This window comes from Psammomys obesus, unplaced genomic scaffold (genome assembly GCF_907164565.1).
Source record: "Psammomys obesus unplaced genomic scaffold, mPsaObe1.curated_primary_1811, whole genome shotgun sequence".
Lineage (NCBI taxonomy): Eukaryota > Metazoa > Chordata > Mammalia > Rodentia > Muridae > Psammomys > Psammomys obesus.
In genome coordinates this window covers 4280201-4296618 of record NW_026586550.1, presented here as the reverse complement: position 1 = coordinate 4296618, position 16418 = coordinate 4280201, and the positions used below count along the sequence as shown (strand labels likewise).

Sequence of the window (16418 nt, the reverse complement as noted above, 5' to 3'; positions counted from 1 at the left end):
CCTACTGTATATTCTTGTAACAAGCTAGTCTATATTAATAATTCTCCTCCTTTGTCTGTCTCTTTCCTTCCTTCTTCCTTCCTTCCTTTCCCTATTCCCCCCTCCTCTCTGCTTCCCCCTTCCTGGCTGGGCTGTTCACAGCTGGTCCTAGAGACATACAATGTCCCGGAGCTGTCAGCAGGTGTCAACTGTACCTTTGAGGATCTGTCAGAGATGGATGGGCTGGTAATAGGCAATCAGATCCAATGCTACTCCCCTGCAGCCAAGGAGGTGCCCCGGATCATCACAGAAAATGGTGAGCAAGTGGTCCCAGGAGGCAGGGCTGGGTGGCAGACTCTTCCTTGTGTCTGGGTTGCAGAACTCATGACTGATGAGGGGTATTGAGGGAGCCTAAGGGCAGGAATAAGTGAGCAGGAGTGGTCTGATGGTTCAAAGGATAGAAGTGAGATTTTTCTCTTTTTCTCTTGTAAATTAACTGGTACAGCCCCTCTGTCTCAGACCTTGATTAGGAATCAAACCTCTACCTCATCCAAGATGAGGAGTGGCTACAGAGAAGGTAGGTAGAGGCCAATCTGGAATAGTAATGGCTTTTAGCTGGCTCCTTTTAGCTGGCCTGGAAGGACAGTGGAAGAGGGGAGCCAGTTGGGAGGAAGGATATGATGGCTCCATAACCCTTTGCTCACACTCACATGACTGGGTCTCTGTTGCTAGAGCACTTTCTCCCCACTCTCCCACACACAGCTGCCTGTTGCATCTAACCAACTATACTGAGAACGATGTCAGTGGACAACACGGGTAAGGGACAGGCTGGCCTAGGTGGATTGATTCCATGTTGTCCCTCTCATTTGGGTTTGTCACATTTATTCAGAGCTGATTGATTAATGAGGCTCTTGGGGAAGGCAGAGAACAGGCTGGACGTGAGGTCTAGGGTCAGGGCTGTGAATTGAACATGGACTCCTCTTTGGCGCCAGCTGAGGAGTCTAGTGTCTCTCACCCCTATTGAGCCAAGTCCAACAGAGGAGGAGTATCAGACCTGTGGGTCTCACTGCACATAGATGAAGTGAGCTTGTATGTGTACACATTTGCACATATATGCATTGCCACTTGTGCCACAGGCAACAGCTTTCCTGAGATGCTACATTTTATTCCTCCTTGGCTACTCATCACTATTACGATTCCATGAGGCTTTCAGACACAGTATTTGAGGAAATTTGATTGTCTGTGCATGTGTATGTATGTGCTTAAGTGCATATGTCTGCTTGCCCATGATAAGTGACAGGAGGGAGGTGCCTACATAACAGAGAAGGGAGAACAAATACAGTTTGTTTTGCTTGTGTGTACGTGTGTGAGGGAGTCATCTTGGACCTGACCCTTGTTGACTCAGAGGCCTGTGAAACCTGACAGCATCCAATGGAGCAGGCTCTCTTTTCCAGAGTACATTCCTGATAATGGGACTTTGGCTTGGGTTTTCAACTTCCCCTGGGCCCCATTGGTGGGCTCTACCTTATAGGGGACCATCATGTTGTCCAGCTGCAACTCAAGTCAAAGGAGACTGGGATGACCTTCGCCAGCACCAGCTTTGTCTTCTACAACTGCAGTGTCCACAATTCGTAAGTGTCCTGGCTTTACTCAGCTTTCTGTTCCTGGGGTCAATGTTCATGCAAAGATTAGAAGACCCCACTATGATTTCATGGAATCATTGCATGGAGGCTTCCAAAGAGGCCAGCTTAATGCTAGACGACAGTTCTCTCTTCAGAACCAATAGGGTGAATGGAAAGAGACCAAAGTGACAGCCTATGGTATGAGCCCTGCAAATTCCTAGCCTATGCATCTTCTCTGGCATAAATCTTCTAGCCTTATATCTTCCCAACATCTCCTAGAGGTGATGTAGATCACCTGAAGGACAGCAGTTCACACCCTCACAGAGGAGGGAGCAGAGAAAGAAAGGAAGGGGAGCCTTTACATATATCCAGGAGAGGTCAGGTGGTCTAGCAAGTCAACTAAATGCTCCACCCTGTAGGCTGGGTCAGAACTCAGGTTGATAGGTGCAGAAGGAAGGTCAAAAGACAGAGTGGCTGAGGCCCTGCTATGAAGATACGGAAGCCTGGCTCTGGTTCTGTTTGACTTTGGCATCTCCTTCCTCTAAATGGAAATCATGGACAGCAGACTAGCTAAATGTTTTAACCATTCTGTGCTCTATTGTTCTCTATAAAAGGGGACATAGGGATACTGGAACCACAATATTTAGTGACAATATTTAGTGGCACATATTAGTTACTTTTTCAGTTGCTGTGGCAGAATACTTGGTGGAAGCCACCTAAGGGAGTAAAGGTTTTTTATGGGTCTTGATTCAACGCATATAGTCCATCATGATGGGGACATCATGGTGGCTGGAAGGGTTTGTCTGCATCAGTAAGAGCTTGTAGAGTGGTTTCTCACATCTCAGGAAGCAGAGCAGCCATCAGGCATCACCTTCACTGCCTTCAGTGACTCCTTCTGGTACCTGGGTGACAGTCCCCAAGATTCTACAAATTTCCTCAAAGAGTACCACAAACCAGGAACCAAGAGTTCAAGCAAAGAAGCCTGTGGGGACCTTTCACATTCAAACTACCACATGACATCTCAGGCACGCGGTCCTATCGGAGTAGTCCTTGCTTGGAACACTGCTACTGATACCACTGCACAGCAGACCTGACTTTCCCACGGGATGGGGAGTCAAAGAGCCATTATAGGGAACCATTTAGAACCCATTTGTCTCATTGATTAAGTGCTACTCATGCTTTTTGTTATAATTATATTGTTATTTCCTCTGTGAAATGATGGGATTGAACCAGATTATAGAAGTACTTTTTTTTTTAACGTTTTCACCATAGAAACTAAAATCAGCCCAATATGCAAAGCAGATGGAAGAGGAGCTATTTATTTGGAGAGTTAGGAGACCAGGAACCCTGCTATCTAGGGGTTCCATGGGACTCTACCCAGTTTCCAAAGGAGCTCCACAGAACCTTTAAGGTTCCACAGAAGAGAGTTTAGAAAACACATGGCCTGACCCTCAACATTTCTGTTTGCTTTAACATGCTGTTCTGCATTCCTCTCTTCATAGGGTAGGTATCTAACATGAAATTTGGGGGGGTCTAATATTATAAAATAATTTAGGGCTCATGTAGGCTATCTGTATAAGACTAGAAGTTAGCGCGGTTTGGGGCCTCGAGGAAGGAGGAATCGGTCGCACCCAGCCAGAGCCCCGCTATGTCAACATCAGGGTTCTGTTCTCACTGCTTGCCATGGAGTTGCCCATGACGTCACCTCTTAGTGGCATATTCCCTCCATCTCTTCTTGCCTCCTAGAAAAGCAGAATAAGTAATTAAATCAGCTGTGACATTTCTATCCCATCCATAGTGTTACTCATCAGATGGAGGTTTTACAAGTTAATAAGCCCACAGCACTCAGGCCCTGCCCTCCATTGGCACCAATACCTACCCAATTGCCCAGTCAAGGTTTGCAGCCTAGGGCCTCATGGAAGAACCTAATGCTTAATAATAACAAAGAACCTGGGAGAATCTCCGCACAGATGTTTGAAAAACAAGGGTCTGGAAGTACCAAGTCTCCTTTGGCCAAAGGTTGATCAAGTGAAGGAAAACAGAGAGGTCCTACAGATGGTGGAACAGCCTGGGGGAAGCAGCTCTGCCTGTGCAGCAAGGCATTTGAGCTTGTAACAACAGAGAACGATGTTGGGTTTTTAAGCAACAAAAGGTTCTTGTAAAGTGGTCTGTCTCCTGGAGGTAAAGAATGGAGTTGGCAACTGTGCTGGGACTCCTGGTGTAAAGAGTGCAGCCTCAGTAGCTTCCGTTGTCACCAGAGCATTGGTGTAGGTCCTTAACAGTGAGACTCAGAGGCGATTTGACTTAAAAGCTGATTTGGTGTTGGTCTTAATTCTTATGGACTATATTTATTATTGCCCTATTATTTAGCAAATAACCATGTCAAATAATGGGGGTAGAGAGAGGCTTACCAGGTTTTGGAGGAACAGGGTTCCAGCTCTGAGTGAGGAGGTCATTTCTTGAGAAGAAAAGAATAGATTTGTATGAGACATTTGTTTGCTCATCATTCAAGGGTCATCTCTCTTAACAGCAAAATGTTCTGCTATATTCTAAAGATGTAGGTACTTTGGCTGAAGTTCTAAGATGTGTACATCTTTTCTGTGCCCAGATGTCTATCTTGTGTGGAGAGCCCATACCGCTGCCACTGGTGTAAATACCGGCATGTTTGCACCCACGATCCCAACACATGCTCCTTCCAGGAAGGCCGAGTGAAGCTGCCCGAGGTAGGTTCCAGCAGTGGGATGGTGAGAGGCACTGCTTGTAAGCATGGACCTCACATGCAGCCCTTCTCTAAAGTGTAAAACCCGAGAGCGGATCCTAGGGATCTCTTCCTTCCTCCCTAATCTTGGCTCTTCAGGGGCGCTGTATGAAAGCAATGGATGAGCTAAGCCCTGCACTGGAACCATGGTTCTGGCTCAGAACCATGTATCTGAACCAAGAGGTTTAGATACAAATCTGTGAGTGTGAGTCTCCTGTGTGTGAGTTCTTGCCTTTTCTCTAATAAAAATGGAATGATTGTCAAGGGAATAAGAACATGAGTCAGACAGCCAGTGGACCCACATGAAAAGCTGCCAAAAAGCTGACAGTAGTATCTGTGTGGCTGGGTCTTGATCTTGGGGACAGGATCAGAAGGATAGATAAACCTTTTTGTGGAAAAAAGTCAAGTCTTCAGGAAACACCCATCTGAAATCTTCCGGGAACATGACAGTAGTCAGACAAAATGGCTTTCAAGGTCTCTCCTGGCTCTCAAAATGGTGAACCTGACCAAGGTTTTAGGAACAGAAAGGCCCAAGACTGATAGGAGAACAAAAGCAATGGACTTTGTGGATTGCAAGTACAGTACATCCCAACACTCTTGTGGAGGAGGCCTACAATTTCTTCTCTCTCTTGCTTGTTTCTTTCCTGTTATTTTTGTGGCAGGGTTGTCTTAGATGCTTAAAAATGAAGATTAAAAGAACCAAAGAAAGCAAAGTAAGAGCTACCAAGATTCTCAGAAGAATGGTGGGATATCTGTGGGAGATGGTGCTTTCAAGTACAAGGTGCCCAATTTATGCCTGGCTTTGTCAGCATCTGCTGGGGCTCCAGGGCCCCTCAGAGGATTTAATGCTAGGGCTACTGAGAAAGGAACAGGCTTTGAGGAATATGGCTAATAGGGCATGAGAAGATCCAACTATTGCTGTTTTCCCTCAGTTTTTTTCCATTTTTCATAAGTTGTGCATGATTACTTGGCAGGCCATTGTAGTATGAGACTTTAGCATAACTTGGAAACTTCCATGTCTCCATATCACAGTATAATATGGAGTGCCTCTTTTTCTTAGACTTCTGCTTATTTTAAGAGAAAGAAGTTCTTAGAGTTTGCTTCTGGTCCAACCACATCCCAGGGCCATTTTGAAGTAAGCATAGAGGGAGAGACTAAGTTGATTACCTCATCTGGTTGCTGTGGCAACATTTTCCTAGTAGATATACTAAATGGGAACTAAGCAAATAAACATTTGTGAACTAAGTCAAGCTTTTTGGGTTCAGTGAGAGGAGATTATTGTTTTTAGAACTCAAAACAGAATTCCAACTTGCTAATGTAAATGTAATATTTTTTAATGCCATTAACATGTTGGGTTTTGTTTCTAAACATAATCTATAGCAAAAAAAATAAAGGATATAAAGAGAAAGTGTGCAACAGGAAGACGGTTTTGTCGAAGTGCGTGATACTGGTCTTTCTTATATTTTTGGTTGTGAGCCTAGCCTTTACCGCTGAGCCATCTCTCCAGTCCGATACTGCTCTTTCTATTTACAGGCTAGTCATCTAAATGTCTGCTATCCAATACTATTGCAAATGTCTGTAACAAACCAACTTAAGAAAAGGAAAAGTTGGGGCAGAAATATTTTAAAAGCTACAGGACTGGGAAGTTTTCTGTGAGACTGTCTCCTAGCAATGTCAGAAGCTTCACCTTTAGTCTCACCAACATCACTGCCTAAACATGAGTTGAATAATAGACATGGCAAAGTGGATGGGGGTAAGGTATGAGTGAATTGTCAACCACATACAAACAACTACAGGCGGCTAAGGGATGCTGAGAATGTGAGGAATAATCTTCCCCAGGGAAGAACATACCAATTGATTATCCAATACCAAAAGGTTAGACATGAAAACATACATATGAGTAACAAATTCTGACTGACCAGGTTATATTTAGAAATATATGCACATGTAACACCAATTAATCAAAAAGAAGCCATGAATTTGAAAGAGAGCAAGAAAGGCATATATTTAAGGACTTAGAGGGAGGAAACGGAAGGGATAATTTATGTGTTATATTATAATCTCAAAAAAACAAAAGAAAAATGAATTCCCCTCCCCCCCAAGAGGAAGGTTTTTCTGGCCCACTGTTTTGTAGTTTTTAATTCATGGTTGGAAGGACCTGTTCCTTTCAGACCTGCTAGGAAGCAGCTTATCTCATGATGGCCAAAGAGTGAAAAAAGAGAGAGAAATGGACCAAGACCCACAGTTCCCTTCAATGATGGGAACCTTCAATCCCAAATGATCTAAGACTTCCCAGGGAAGCCTCTACTTCAAGTTCCTGCCACCAGTTCCTAATCGCTCACTCTGTGGAATAAGCCTGTAACACATGGGCTTTTGTGGGACTTTGCAACCCCAACCTACAGCAGTTATGACGTGACCATTATCTCATAGTGCCCAAGAGCCTTCATGCTTAAGCTGTGGAGGCTTAAAGGCATGTATGAGATCTTCAGATCTGCATTTACAGAGTCATGATATGACGCCACTGGTCTACACCACCTCTAGGTTTCTGTAATTGTGCATAAACACAAGCAGGAATTCACTTAAGAGAAATCCATGACCAAGAACTATTCTCACAGGGCAGTGAATGTTCTTAGGAGTCAGTCCCCTGACATTCGGGCTTAGAACTCCTAGCTGAATCTGGGTGACTCATAGTCTTAAAACCTGAAGCTCCTCTAGACCTCTGGGCCAAGGCCACTTTGCAGTACTGGTAAGACTCAGGCCACAGTGATACTTCTGGAAATCCTCAGGTTCACATTCTGCTTCACCCTGTGAGGGTATGCAGATAGGGTCCTTTTGTTTGGCCAAAAGTGAGGCTGCCAGGTGGCTTTTCATCTATGCTGCATCATCTTGTATCCCCAGGAATGCTTTCATCTTGCCTTATCCAGTTTCCACAGCCACTTTGCTGGCTATCACAAGGGGTGTTGAATTACTTTCTCCCCCTAAACAAAGAACATGTTCAGGTGAAGTTATTGGTCTGGAATGGAGAACTGGTGGACCATTGTAGTTGTGTTATGAACAGCAAGTATTCAGGCATAATTACAATTATTAGGAAAAGAATGCCCAGTAACATGTCATTTATAGTAACTATATCCCAGTTACAAGGGATGGTTTTGTTTCAACTAATGAGGGTATTGTGATAACAACTTTGACCCTTAGATCAGCTGCCAGAGCCTGAATAGCAAGTAGAAAGGAACAGAAGAGGAAAGATGAGATGGGGTGAAAGTACACCAGGGTGGCAATGTATCCTGCTTGTTCTCAGTTCCCTTCTCACAGTGTCCTGCAAGGGTTCTGCCCATCCCCTAGAATGGCCTGTGGCTAGACAGCCATTAACAGAACTGCAGGAGTCTCTGTTCTTGTGTGCACTAGATTTGCTGTTTCCTCTACAGCCTCACCTGAGCAGATCCAACTGGCCCACACAATTAGTAATGATGATTTAAGATGAACTGCTACAGAACACAAAACCATTGGCAAAATGTGGTCCTCAGTGGGCTATTGCATTGTTATTTCTCAACTGAGCTGAATAAGCAGAGTGAACTGTTACTGAAGCTGTATTCTCCAGGTGCCAAGCTAGACATGTGTGGGTGGTTCCCAATCTCAGAGAGGAGTTTCCATGTACTAATTTCCCTCTTGAAGTTTAACCAGTGTGATTGCTCCAGAGAAGAACTATAAGATCAGAGGAGGTGAATCACATTCTATTTGATCTGCAGTCTTGTGCTTGAAAGGTTCTTCCAACATCCACTGGCACCCTGACACCTTTGAGATGTCCTGCACTGGGGTAGGTATGATGAACCCTGGGATCCTAAAGGTCAAGTTCACTCTACAACTCCAGAACAAGAAAGAAAGACTCCTAGACTGCTGCTTGTCCCAGATGCGGAATGAAACCTACCCTTAGAGATAAAGGCTGAAGGCATTTAACCCAGACTAGCCTTCGGGAGAAACTAGGCCATCTCCCATTGTCAGTGATTCCTCTTTAATCCTAGGAACCAACTCTGCCATGCCTTTCTACTGCTTTGAGAAAACAAAGCCAAAGCCAGCTCAAAGACTTGTTTCTGACCCATGCACACAACCCCCTTTCAGGTATTCAATTACTAGGCTGCCGTTTCTCCAGACAACTGCACTTTCCATCAATCTCACCTGCCCCTCCCCCTTGGGGTTATGGGTATTTCCTTTCTGTATTATTACTTTGCTTTCTCCATAAACCAACCCACCGTAGATCATGCTAATGGCATTATAAACTTGGGGAGCAGCAAGAAAATATATGGTGCATTACATCTTTGTATTGAGCATCAGGGGTCTGGGAAGATGAGTATAAATTTGGAGAGTTGTTAGGGCTACTAGGGCTGGCTCCTGTTTGGAATTGATGGGGGACTGAAGTGATATTGGGGGAGGAGAAGTGACCTACAAATCATGCTTTCCTTAGCTACACCAGATCTGCTGTCCTCAAGAGCTTTGCATTCTTCCAATTTCACCGTAACAACTGGGAGAAACAGAGCTCTCATCTTGCAAATACACCAGGGGCTGTAAATCCACAAGCCTGTCCCCCAGACCCAGGCTGCCCCAGCCCTGAAGGCAGTGATCTCTCTCACAGCTCAGGAACATTCTTTATGCTCTTGTTCAATTATTTAAATATACTACGAAACCTGTGCTTAAAGGAACCACTGGCAAGCTGGGCACAGTGGATGGAAAGGTAGCTCTCTGGTTTTCATACACTGGCTTTGCTCCCTGCACTCAGCAGCCCTAGTCTCATATGTGTGCATTTAAGTAGAGACTTAAATGTACAAGTTGCCAAACTGTTGACCTGGAGTCATGTGGATCCACCTTATTTGCTTGTGCCTCCAGCCATTCTCCCTCCATACTCGTGGTCTATTATGACTGTAGGATGTAGCCACAGGGTGAAACAGCCTTCGAGGGAGACTACTCCTTATTGCATGCATCCAAGCCTCCATGTAAGCTTGTCAGATACAGGTGTTTTCCATTCTGCAGGCGCTGGCTCTTTCAAATCGCAGGTCAGAGAAATGCCTGCTTTGAAAGGAAAAGGGCAGCATGTTTTTGAGGGAATCAGTATGGGGTTAGATAATCATCCGTAGCTAGAAATAAGATGAACAGAAAAAAAATATTGACTCACCATTTCTGAGCTCTGAGAAGCTGCTTCTCTGAATCATCTTCATTGAAATATCACGATAATGATGAGTTGTATTACAAAATAAGAAAGCACATGGGAAGGTATGTGTGATGGAGGTAGGAAGCAAATCTCTGTACCAAGTTAACTACACAAACTAGAATTATAACAGTAGCACAGTATGCCTACCAGATCTGGAGTCCAGTGCTAGGAAATACCAGGCTGAAAAATACCAATGATTAAAATAATAAAATACTTCCCTGCTGATAAATAGCCATACCTCCTTGGCAAACTCTCCTGTCACCCTTGCTGTGTTACTGTTCATTCAGCTGGTTAGCATTTTAAATACCACATTTTGAACTAACTGAGCAGATACCTATTTGTCTTGTTTTAATTTTTTTTAAGTTAGCATGTAAAGAAATACGTTTTATCATGCCGTTTCCATGTGTCTCTCTCTATGTGTATGTGTAGTGCGTGTGTGTAATTATTCTTTGTTTTTTAGGAGATATTATTATTCCTATTGTAGAGATAGAGAAATTGAGTTTTAAAATGATTCTATTGATGAATTGCAGATCATCTATGGACAGAAGGGAAACAAGCCATTCTTTATATGTCACATTCATATGTGACCACATACGTGTCACTCTTCCTTACTAAGCTATTCTCTAATCTTCTCCAGACACCAGCTAGGAAGCCTACAATTTGCTTCAATTCTTACGCTGTCTACCTGGAGCTAGTGTCAGATTCCACAAGTTAAAGGGCTCAGTTCTACAAGCTCACCCCCACTTAGGATGCCAGTCACAGTCACAAGATATGACTACCTGCATTTCTGACCATGGCTATAACATAAGGCTCCCTAAATCCCTTCTTCAAGTCTGATTCTTCGTTGTAATGGATCACAGCTCTTAGAGAAATATTGATTTACATCCCTGGTTTATTAGAAAAGATCAGATCCTTTGGGGCTGGAATTACATAAGGTATGGGCTGTCTGATGTAGGTGCTAGGAACCAAACTCCATACCTCTGCAAGAGCAACAAGTGCTTGTAGCTGGTGAGCATCTCTTGCACTCCTTATGTGGGTTTCTATAGCAGTCCCTTTGTGTAGGTATGAGTAATTAAGTCCCTTTGAAGTGCATCTAGTGTGCTTACTCCAGAGAACAGCTGTAAGATCAGAAGAGCTGAAATGCATTCTATTTGTTCTTGAAAGGTTCTCCCAACATCCACTACCATCCTGGCAATTGGTACTGACCTCAACCTATAGTTCCTCCCTCTTCTGCAGCATCTAGGAAAATACTCTCATCCCCACAGTTGGCTAGCAAATAGCCCCCATCCTCAAATGAGCTCTTCACTGGCATAAACTCAAGTATGGTTAAAATGGGCTTATTGAGAACAACATAAAGTTCCCATCACTCGAATCATCCAGAAGGTTTTTGAAGCTCGTGCCATGAGCCAGGGATAGAGCCCAAATATGTATTTTATATTATGTCCTAATATCCAGGATCATAAAAATCATCTAGTCCAGACAATGTTTTTATTTGATAGGTGAAGGGAGGATTTGGTGGCATACCCAAGGCCATGTGGTTGGCTAGTGGATCTCAGATCATGTGGCAACATGACTGCAGAATGTTACTTCTATAAGATAGATTCAGGGGACCAGATAAATGCACTGGTGTACAGTAATGGAGCCACTAAGAACCCCTGTGTGCATGCCTCATGGTTCCCAAAGACTTAGAACCTTGGGACCTCCCATAAGAGGTAGAACAAGGCCATGATGTGTTCCTCCTTCTACCCTGAGACTTTGATACTCCTTTGTGTTCTAAGATTATTGGTTGGTTTGTTTTCATGGTAGTGAAGTATATAAATGAAAGTGATGCCATTCTAACCCATTTCAAGGTTATAGGATTCTATCTACCAAAACAGAACAATCTCAGAGAGGACTCTCAATAGGAAAGTTGGGACAGAAGAAATTCCTTCCTACTTGTCTCGCCTATGCTTAAAGCACTTGAAGATATTGGAATGAGCCAGGTCCACTAAGAGACAATGAAGTCTAGAAGGCTGGAATATGCTAATGAAAAGTGATGGTATAATTCTGGAAAAGGCAGAGAGGCAGGAGTGGGCTAGATGGGTCCTATGAATAGGAGGAATAACTTGGAAAAGGAGAGGGACAAAGCTGCAATCTGAGCTGAGGGAGACAAGGAAAGAAGAAACCCTTGCTGGGTGGGTGCTGGCTTTTTCTGAGTCTTGCCCATTTGTAACTCATGGAATCTCCAGAACATTCATTTGGAAGAAGAATTCTCACCCCCTGAGTTATGTCAGCCACTGACAGCACTCTTCATGGTTCTGAAACCAGCAGAAGGAAACATGGACTCACTAACTTAATTCTGTGACTTCCCAGAATCACTCACTAGCTGTGGAACCCCAAATGTTGATGACCAAGGTGTCAGAGTCCCTAAGACTCTGGACTGAGAAGCAGGGCTTCAGACTCAAGGCTTAGGGGAGTGTGGCACCTTCTCTAACATTTCCCATGAGTTTCGAGTCTGTAGGTGGCGGTTTTGCACCTGGCATCTTAGCAGTCATCAGGTCAGCCTGGGATGAAGGGTGGGATGAAGGGCGGGGTGGTGGAGATGGCCTCTTCATGCCTTGATGCCTAGGGGAAAATTGCCGTTTTACATTTCAATTAAGCAGGGGCACTAGGGTCAAACATCAGCACCACTTAGAGGAAGATGTGTCCATCCAGTTCCTGGGCCTCTCCAATTATTATTAATGAACTTACTCTCAGAACTGCCAACCTTTTTATATGCAAACTAGGCCTGTATGGGGCCACTGCTAATCAGGACTCATTAGAGCATTCCTAACAAGCTTCAGTGAGAATCTTACAGGGGACAAGTGAGAAAGTCTTTAGCTCTTGCCATCTCCTGGACAGGGCAGGGCTCCAGCCTAGCTCAAGTGTGTCTCACTGGCTCCAACTGACTGAGAGATTCCATTCCAAGGGGGTCCTGTTCATCTGGACCTATTCATTCACAGAGGAGAGAAAGGGTGGTGATATAAGCAAGTGGCTTTTCTAGCTGTTAACCCACCTGTTGACATCGAGTTACTCTCTCTTAATCCACTCCATGACTCGGTTTCTCCTTTAGGAAGGGGTTAGTCAGGTTTTTCAGAGGAGTCTGGAATTCTGGGTTCCCTGGGCCTGATCATAGATGGCAACATTTGCCAAGGGGTATGGAGGTGAGAGGGACCAACACACCCTGGTTCTCTCATCATAGGCCCAGCTCCCTGGGCTTATGAAGAGGTGGGCCTGCAGTACCAAAGGATTGGCTCATGACTCCCTGTTCTTCATAGAACTGCTATTGATAGTCCACCAGCCTCACCCACTTCCCTATTCAGCGCAAGCATCCTCTCCAAGGAACCATCCCCCTTGCCTATGTATCCCACGTTCATATTTTGTCAGAGCATGGTGGGGGGGAGCAGATAGATTCAGGGGGTGCACAGGAATAGCGTCTCTAAGATTTTGTATGTGGGTGCCTCATAGTTCCCAGAACCTTAGGACTTTCCATAAGAGGAAAATCATCAAGGCTATGGTATGTCCTTGTCCCTACTATCCTGCTGCCTTGAGACTTTTATGTTTAAGATGTTTTTAGTTGGCTGGTTTTTATGGTAGTGAAATACACAAATGGAAACAACACTTTTCTAAATTATTTTGAGGGTACAGTTAACTATATTCACACTGTATAATTATCCCCACAGTCCCCAATTAAAGCTCTTCCCATGGAGCAGCATTCCCTTTCCACTTACTTTAGGTATCATCATTCTCCTTTCTGTCTTTGAATATGACTACTCTAGCTGCCCTGTGCACATGTAATCACACAGAATTTGTCATTGCTGTGCTAGCTTATTTCACTTAGCACAGTATCTTCAGTGTTAACCATATTGCTGTGTGGGTCAGAATTTTCACCCCTGTTTAAGGCTAGATACTTTTCCATTGTGTGGGTATGATATATATTACATATAAATATATATTATCTTTTTGTCCATCTATGGGCACTTAGGGTGCCTCTGCCTCTCAGCTATTATGACTGATGCTACTGTGAACATAGCAAATAAGGACCTAAGAATCTGTTTCAGCTATTTAGGGGACACCTGATGGATGGAATATTGGTGTGTACTGCTCCTCCATGTTCTGAAGATATCCAAGTCCTACCTAATAGACAAAGGGATGTTGAATCTCAGGGTAAGAGTGTGCTAGGGTAGGTCATCAGGTCAGTTTTATTCTGGTGAGCTCTCAGTGACATAGGGAACCAGTGGCTCATTTGCTTTGAGAGACAGCACTCAGTTGTCTATAAGACCACTTTAGTCTTTAGTATCCTTCCCCCATGGTTTCTTTAGTCAATATCACTTCCATGGAGACCAACACTGTGTCTGAACATCCCCAGGAAGTACGCGGGCACCATGCTTTCTAAGGTTAGCCTGCTCAAAGGTCATCAGGTTTGACAATGCCTGGAGAGGAGGAGAAGCCTGGGGGATGGTGGCACCTTCCTAGCACAAAGCAGAGGCCCCACCACATCTTCTTCTGACTTTATTATCCCACAAGCCCATCTCAGCCTCTCATAATAGTGCTGATTGTCTAAAAGGAAAAGGGCCCAGTGATTCGTTTCCCCCACAGCAAAGGCCCTCTGTGGTTCCCGGGCTAACAGTGCCACTGCTCGAAGAGCAGCCCTGTGTGACTGTTATGAGGGGCATTTTCTCCATTTCAGCCATCCTCAGAGCTTAGTGAGAAGCTTCTGGACTGAGAAGTCTCCTAAATACTACTCCAGAATATTGTCAAATGCTGCACTCAGCCCACGTAATAAAGGCCCTCTTGGTTTTCCCAGCTGTGTTCCAGATTTGAATTCTATGGCAAAGCTGAGGCCCAGGCTGTTGCCTTCATGTGTAGCTCTCCATATGGCTCATCTGTCCCAACTCCTGGCTGCCTGGAACTTGGCAGGCAAAGATGCCATCAGTCCCCAGAGAAGTAGGCTGCCCAGGCAGCAAGGGCAGTGTCTGCCAACGAAGGAAAGGAATTGAGAGGGACCCACAGACCCATTAGAACATCTTGGCTATAAATTGACATTAAAATTAACCTAAAGAGACCAAGGATAGACTCTAGGAGGAGTGGCCTCAAGGCAGTGACACTAAGACTTGAGATTTCTTATTCTTACCCAAAGTGCGAGAATGGGTATGTGATCATGTGGCAAACAGGCCATAGCAAAGGTCAACATCTGTGTAATGTTTGCAGAGGTCACTGCAAACATTTTGTTTTCCCCCATGCCCATGCTGAGCCATGCCTTCTGTCCCCAGGACTGCCCCCAGCTGCTGCGAGTGGACAAGATCCTGGTACCAGTAGAGGTGATCAAGCCCATCACTCTGAAGGCTAAGAACCTCCCACAGCCTCAGTCGGGACAGCGAGGCTACGAGTGCATCCTGAACATCCAGGGCAGCGAGCAGAGGGTACCCGCCCTGCGTTTCAACAGCTCCAGTGTGCAGTGTCAGAACACTTCTGTGAGTCACCCTCCTGGCCCTGTTGCTATGGGCTTCAGTAAGCCCATCATCTCAGCTCTGCTGGGCTTGCTATCCCAAAGATCCCTGGGCTCCCTGTTTACCTGAATCCGTTTTTCTACTCCTATTTTGTCTGTCCAATACAGCCCCTGAACCTATGGCATAATGAGTTCTAGGGCCACCAAAAAGTCTACCAGCTGTGGACTCTGATTGTAGCCATGGTGTCATGAGGGTCACCTGCACAAAGTGTACTATTGGTCAGTGTGGGAGCCCTGTCTGTAGATGCAACTATAGGAAGCTGAGCTTCCTCTTTACTGAAAGCTGTTCTAGAAAACCTAAGCACTTCCTTTTCACCCAGTCTGACCTGAGTGATGCATTTGAGCCCACAGAAGCCCACCACTGCCTTTAAACCTGCACAAATGCTAGACGTATCTTAGCAAAGAATGACTGGGGACAGACCAAGTGTCAGCATCAAACACCACTGATGGGGTAGGAGCTGGCTTAGATCAACTGGCCCCTGCCCATGTTCACAAGCTCCATATTTAAGGGCAAGCTCTGCCAATGCGGGTCAGAAGCTCCCAGGATGTCAATAGCTGTCCTCTGGATCCCTAGGGAACACTGTCCATGAGTATGTGTCCTTTCCACCCAGCTTATTCTTTTCCTTCACATGTTGCCTTCCAGGCTTGGCTGTGTAACCTTTCACTTACCTGGGCTCCCTTCTCTTCACCTAGATGCTTGAGACCAGCTGAAGCAGAAGTCAGGTGTGGTAGCTTATGCCTATAATCCCAGCATTTGAGAGTTTGGTGCAGGAGGATCATCACAAGTCTAAGCCTGATGTAGGCTACAGAATAAGACCCTGTCCTGAGAAAGGAAAAAAAATGAGAGAAGGGCAGAAGAAAAGAAGGGAAAAAACATAAAGGCCAAGATTTTGGGGTACAGGTTTGGGAGCTGATATTGATGTAATTGGCGTACCCTTTGTAGTGTCCAAATGTAAAAAAAAAAAAAAAAAAAAAACAACAACAACAACATGAAACTAGATTTGTGGGTAAGTCATAGCAGGGCACCTGAAACTCAGGCTCCACTTGCTTCCAGACAACCTGCCCCTGCTCAAAGGGAATTGACTTAACTCGAGGTTCCACAGTGCCTGGCTTTGGGGTCCCTTTTGTGTCATGCAATCACACCTCTAGTTGCTGTTGAGTAGGTAAATACAATGGCTTTAATTTATTTTCTCTCAGGTCCAGAGGGTCCCACACAAAAAAACTACATAGGAACCCTTTGAAATTTCAGTCAGGGAGTAGTCCAGGAGGAATGGGGCTCAGAAAAGCCCACATTCTTGCTCTGTGTCACTTAGCAGCACAGGGGCTGACCTG

General features: G+C 44.8%; 1 protein-coding gene across 1 annotated transcript in view; it reads left to right on the top strand.

The window, feature by feature from the left end:
* Plxna4 (plexin A4) overlaps positions 1 to 16418 on the top strand; it is a 446010-nt gene that overhangs the window by 355946 nt on the left and 73646 nt on the right. Inside the window, exons 7-10 of the mRNA XM_055602031.1 lie at positions 142 to 295; positions 1511 to 1610; positions 4210 to 4324; positions 14851 to 15051. Of these exons, the coding sequence (XP_055458006.1) occupies positions 142 to 295; positions 1511 to 1610; positions 4210 to 4324; positions 14851 to 15051 (570 nt within the window). The remainder of the gene's footprint in view (positions 1 to 141; positions 296 to 1510; positions 1611 to 4209; positions 4325 to 14850; positions 15052 to 16418) is intronic.